This window comes from Buceros rhinoceros, unplaced genomic scaffold, assembly GCF_000710305.1.
Source record: "Buceros rhinoceros silvestris isolate BGI_N320 unplaced genomic scaffold, ASM71030v1 scaffold29456, whole genome shotgun sequence".
NCBI lineage: Eukaryota > Metazoa > Chordata > Aves > Bucerotiformes > Bucerotidae > Buceros > Buceros rhinoceros.
In genome coordinates, this window is record NW_010418757.1 from 24,316 (window position 1) to 30,772 (window position 6,457).

At 40.4% G+C, this 6,457-nt stretch overlaps 1 protein-coding gene across 1 annotated transcript in view; it reads right to left on the reverse strand.

The window, feature by feature from the left end:
* The window catches only part of SERINC1 (serine incorporator 1), a 10,263-nt gene extending 8,199 nt beyond the window's left edge, over positions 1 to 2,064 (reverse strand). Inside the window, exons 1-2 of the mRNA XM_010138656.1 lie at positions 1,891 to 2,064; positions 931 to 1,124 (exon numbers count right to left, since the gene is read on the reverse strand). Of these exons, the coding sequence (XP_010136958.1) occupies positions 931 to 1,124; positions 1,891 to 1,926 (230 nt within the window). The 5' untranslated portion in view covers positions 1,927 to 2,064. The remainder of the gene's footprint in view (positions 1 to 930; positions 1,125 to 1,890) is intronic.
* Positions 2,065 to 6,457: the final 4,393 nt, after the last annotated feature.

Here is a 6,457-nt window from a genome sequence, read left to right on the forward strand (position 1 = left end):
CCCTACAGAAATAATTTGATTTTTTTTTTAATGTTTAATCTTATACTGAATGTGAACTAAAATGACTTCTTCATTTTTATGGCTTAGCTGTTCATAGCTTCTGTTAAATATAATAATCCTGAAGAAACAGTAGTCGAAGCAACCACTGTGACCACCAAGACTAGGCACCATAAATGGTTTTACGCTTTTTAGTATCATGCCCTATTAGAAATATTTGGTTCAAGGAGCTACATTACATGTAAGCTGAGCCTGTAGGAAAACTACCACTTGTGTCAACCCGCAAGCTGAAATTCCACCATTATCTTCCATCTGATAATCCTAACTATAATGAAATAAAAAAAAAATTTACATGGAAGCTCAGAAACCAAATACATAACTCACTCTTCTTCATGCAGAAGGGACATTGAAGAAAAGATAGCAGAGGGGGAAAAGATACACTATGTATCCATGTAGAGATAACTGTTACAATCTTTAAAATAAAACTTCCAAAAAGAGCAAGCTCTTACAAACATCAAAGCTAAGAGGGATGTAATTCCTAGAGGACAGATAAGGCTTTTTAATCTTTATTGTTTGAAAAAAAATCTCAGTGACTGAAACTTAGTACCATTACTCATCTCTGAATTTTGTCATCTTTGGACAAAAGCAGAATCTCTGATCTTGGGAAACCTCTGGACAGATTTATCCACTGTCATAGTTCAGGTTCTGAAAAGCGACAGCCATGTGTAACTTTTCCTCTTACTAAAATTAATCTGCCATGTCCAAGAAATCTAATAACTCTGAATGCCCTCTACTGCAACAACACTCCTCTAGCTCCTGTGGAATTCTTTACTTACGGAACAGTAAATTTGACCAGTGTGGTCAGCCACAGGGTCTATAGCTGTACCTTACACACATACGCTGCCCATCTCAGGTCTCATTTCTGTATCTTACCCATTGTGCACTGCTGCTCTTGGGTCGTTGCTGCTCTTCACTTTGATCATCAGTAAGGAGAAGAGAAGGAAAAACATGGCCATACCAAAGCACACACGGTACACAGCCTTGTAACCAACCAGAACATCGCAATTCACATGGCCATGCACACCAGGAATGGATGTTCCCATCCCTCCATCACAAAATCCAGGAATCTGTGACAAATACAAAATACTTCAGCAACCAGTCACTACTAAGACAAGAGCAACATCTTTTTGAAGTCCAATCATACTCCAAGACTGTAATTTTCTTTCCTAGGTGACTAACATGGCTCTCACTAAAGCTCTAATGTGGTTACTGTACTACATTAATAAACATGTACAGATTTATCATTTGAAGGGAAGAAAATCAAAAGAATGCCTAATAGAAGTTACTATCCACTAGAAAAAAAATTAAAGACAGCAAAACAAAGACTAACAGAACCAAAGCACAGGCAGCCTGAGTTCAGTGAACCAAGAAGCTCTCCCATAACTCAAATTATCACCCTATAATTTTCCATGCACTATCAGATCTTCATATAATGAACTTTAAGCATTACAGCCTATGATACAAATACAAATGCTGCATTACAGCAGTCAAAATCAATAGAGTGCCACAAATACAAGCATCTCAATAATACATAATTTAAAACACCACATACATAAACTACTTTCTTGTTTGATACTAGGTTTAATTTTTTCTGCTCTGAGCTATTAAAGAAGAGGTTTAGAACTTTATTTCTAAACAGTGCTTTTCATCTGTGCAGTGATTGTCCCACAAATTCTTTGTTTATTTGATCTAAAATCAAATTAATGTTGACTGTGAAGTACAGGTGGCAGCACAATTACATATTCCCAAATAAAACCCATGCTTTCAAGATGACATTTACAATTATCTGTGACACTTGTTCTCCCAGATGCGTTAACAAAGAAGTAACCTGACCTTCTTCAGCTGCTCTTCCATGCCTGGTATTAACATCACGCAGGCAACGCTCACGCCAAGAAGTAGAAAGAAAGCATAAATCAGCCGGGTTATGGTGGAGTTGTTTCCACTGGGGCAGCATCGACAGAGCAGGCATGGGGCACTTCCACATAAGCATGGAATCTGACAGAGAGACAGAACATAAAACACATCCTGTAAGAGTTTTGTAAAGCTGTAAAGCTCCATGTCAGTATTTCATCAGGCAGTGTAGACCACCAGAAGTTACACTGGCACATGACTCATCCTATGCATCCCATCGCTAGCGTAGACTAAGTCACTGCAACACATTACAGAGCCCCCGAACAATCTTGGCAGCACTTCCCAATGCACCACAGTATAGAGAAATTAGTGGTATGTCAAAAGTAATCATTTATCCATTCAGAGAAAATAACAACTGCATTCCAGCTCATTTGTTCTCTTGAATTCTATGTTGTTTCAGCTAAATGAGATGCAAGGATTGCTTCTAGTTACTAACTACATCCTCCCTTCCACAGCTGCAGAGATTAAATAAATACACCACAGGAAAAAAAAAAATTGAGCACATCTGCCATCTAGGTACATTTTCAGCATCTGGCAGAGTTGGGCCACAATCCTCACTGCAGCCCACAACCGTTACTGGAGCACAAACAACAGGCAAAATAGTCTAAAGCTTAGGATGCAGATGATTTAGCAGTTACTCATGTATCGCATAATTCTGCGAGCTGGCAAAATTAACTTAGGCAATGTAACAGTTACCAACCGCAAGAACAAAGCAAACACACAGGACGTGTTATTGTCACTGCTACCAAACAGGAACAGCAAAAGCGGGTAAGAACAGCTGTAATACTACCAGGGGAAAACAGGACTAAACGTACCCGTATTTAATTCTTAAAGAGAAAATCATGGGAAGCAAGGGGAGCAAATAGTCCTATTTCATCAAGGGGAAACAGGAAATGCCCTTCAGTCCTTCGCAATTTTCTGCCATTTGCTGAGTGACAACTCAGGAAATGAAAGTAGGGCAAGGTTCGACAAGTAAACATAAGCCAAAAGAAGAAATGCACAATCAAAATGGTTTGGGTGTTGGTTTCTTGTTTTTAAAATCTACAAATAAATAGTTTTGCCTAGCAGACATTCTCAGTGAGCAGTTAACAGACAAGTTTTGGAGGCCATCTATTTTTCAGCAAAGGTAAAGTTAACGAAGCGAGCACTGCCCCACCTGAGCTACAGCAGCCCAGGAAACCTCTGACAAACATACTGAATGGTGGTAAATCCCAGCTCCTCCTCCAGCACCCACGCAGGGGTACCTCCACCACGTGACAAAAGCCACAGGAGTTAATCACCCTCAAAGACACACAGTCAGACAGACAAGAACTTAACTGGTTACCCTGCCACGTGAGTGCATGTCAATCGTCCAGAATGACTGGCATGAGTCAGAAAGGGCTCTTAAACATTTAGTCATATGACAAACAAAAATGCCAGGAGTCTGCTGCTACCGGGAAGGTCCCAGGGCTTGCAGGGAAGAGCAGACAGTGGCACAACAGTCCCCGCAGCCTCCTGAGAGGCCCTCAGGAAAAGATTCAGATCGTCTGCTCTCACAAGTTCAACCAGACCCTCACCCTGGACCCACAAACCTGGTATTTTAAATAATCTCCTTGTAGTCTTTTTGTACTTTTGTTCTTTCCTAAGGAAGGAAGGGCCAAGAATTTTCACTTGACTATGCTAGAGAATCATCTTTAAAATAGCAAATTTCACTATTAAATGTCTGGCTAAAAAAGTGAAACGAGGTAGTTTTCCATAAGTATTTCAGTACATAAAAGATAACATATATAGCCTTTTTTTTTTTTTTTACTTCCTCCACCACTAGTATTATTACAGCACAAAGAGTATGAAGGTATTGATTCCAGGAGAGGTTTCATCTCCATATAATAAGGAAATTTTTTACAGCAAGAATGATCAGTCACTGCTACAACCTCCCCAGGAACACGGTAGAGCCCTCTACACCGAAGGTTTTCAAGATGCAATTGGGCAGGGTGCTAGATCATCTCATCTAGTCTCTCTTTTCCACAAAAAGCTGGACCAGGTGATCCTTCTAGGCTGTTCTATGACTCTAAGCAACTACATCAGGAGCATCTACTTAGTAAGCAGGAAATATATGGCAATATACTGGCTTAGGATGCATCAGGATTTTATAACATTCATGTATTACACTATTTCCTCCACACACACAAAGAACCTTTCTAGAGAAGAATATTTCTATTCTCTGTTCAAAAAATTACTTTCTTGAACTAATTCTGTGTTAGTATTTTTAAAGATACTGTTGAATAAAAGGTTAAATTTGGCATAGTAGAATTTAAGCCTAGGCTCAGGTGCTGCAAAAAATTTTGTGCAAGGACCGTCTTCCACAAAAGTCACTTCTCTGAAGAAACCCAGTGTTAAATTGCTTGTTAAATCCTAAGTAATTCAAGCAGCTTCCTCCTGAGTGCGTCAAGGGCGAACAGAGAGGAACGCATGTTTCTAGAGACAGGGGAGGCTTGCAGCAGCTGAGATAAAGATGACTGCCTCCCCCTCACTGGGAACAACGTGTCTCAAATGAGTTAATATACCTCGTTTAAGTGTCTGTGCTCCAACAACAGTTTTTAAGACATTCTGCCACCAAACAGCTCATCCTTACAAGCTGTGCTCATGCACATCTCTGAACAAGAGTCCTATTCGTAATTGATACTATTTATACAAGCTGGCCACTTCTAGGAATCACATTAAAGTCCGTGATCCCCTCTCTTTTAGCCAGACAGAATAAAATATACACCATTACAATAAAATACTGTTACCCTACCATTGGCAAAAACATTACTAACAAGTTACAGACTTCAAAAAGAACAGAGAAAAGAGAACATTTGGTCCATGGAATTGAGTTTATCAGCAAAGGAGACAAGGATGGTTTGTGCCACTTCCTTCCTTCCTAAATTCAGAGTATGCCTCCTACAAAAAATACTACCATACAAACAGAAAGAAACTACTACACAGACCAAAGCTTACCTTTAATACCCCAGGGGAAGCCCAGCTTAGTGTGAGATGCAGACAGTTACTCTGCAATTACTTTTGCGCTTGCTTCCTTAAGGAAGCTTGGACAACAGTTACCAAGTCACAACTGCATAAACCTATCGCCATCCAGTAACTTTTGGACCTACCAACTGACTCACATCCCTGCACATTTTTGAGAAAAAAGCAGCTCAGTGGTGTTCACTGAGACAAAATAAGAACAGATGACCCAGCCCTATTCTGGGAGCAGCCAGCTGGGCAGACAGGTTAAGTCATGCCTGGTAAACCAGTCACTTCATTCTCTAGGGCACTGGAAATTGCATGGAAGAACACGACAAGATGAATATTGCAGACGAGAGGAGAGAGAAAACCCCACAAAGCAACTGCAAGTCAAATGTTACAACCCCTGATGCACACAGAACAATTTTTTAATATCAAATGTAATCTTCTTACTGGAGTAATGACTCAATGATTATGTACTGAATTAAGTATTCACAAAAACCCTAAGCCCCCCTCTGGGCCTAGTCAGGTTTTAGCTACATCATCCCTACTCCGATGCTTAAAGGAACTGTTTCAATCAAGATCTTATCCTTGATAGTGAGTATAAAGTGAGTAGAACAGCAGCTGAGCTATTTCAGAAAACAATGCACAGAGGCAAGACCCAGCAGAGTGAAAATGGCACTGCCTGACCCATCTGTGTTGTCAGGATCAGAACATTTTTGGTGAGAAGACAGTGCTCTCAAGGCCTTCCTCCTATCCCGCCCGTATCTCTGACAGGGTCATCTTTGGCTGGCAGTGACACCACACTAAATACGCAGAAGAAATAAAGGAAGGAAGCCAGATACCAAGTTCAGCTACCCAGGGCAGCTCTGCATGACACAACATGCAGCCTTGCAGAGAAGCTGCACAGCTCCAACGGCGCCGGCAGCAGCGTGTTCCTAGACAAAAGAGCAGTTTTCCCTGGCTGTGGCACAGTCCACACTAGCACAAACTCTGCAACATCTGGTTCCCCTCCTACCTCACCACAGCTTGTTTCTCCTCCAGAGCCACAAATGGTGTTTATAACGGCATTAGAGACCAGCACGGATTTCTCCAGTAAGAACTATCATATAGGCTTTTGCTTTCGTTTTAAATATGAAATGAAAATCAACACTTCAAAGCTATCAGGAGAAAAAAAAAAGAAGCTACCAAAAAACCCCCCTTAAAAGATAGGATGGGGATTAGTTACCCACAGTAAATCTGACCTAATCGAGATTACATAAATCATTTTATGCCAAAAAAATTAGCTGGTTTTTTTCTGCACAAAACCAAATACTCAAAACCAAGAGCAAGCATACAGCGGTTCTTTGTGCACTACAACCACCAGCCGGTTATCAGAAAGGCTGTTTATGCACCCGAAAAATGCAGTACATATTAAATAAGTATTGGAAATAAAACCTATAGTTGCACTATGGCTTAGTACTTGACAATAATTACAAGTGTTAACGTTAACTATATTCTGCTAGTAATT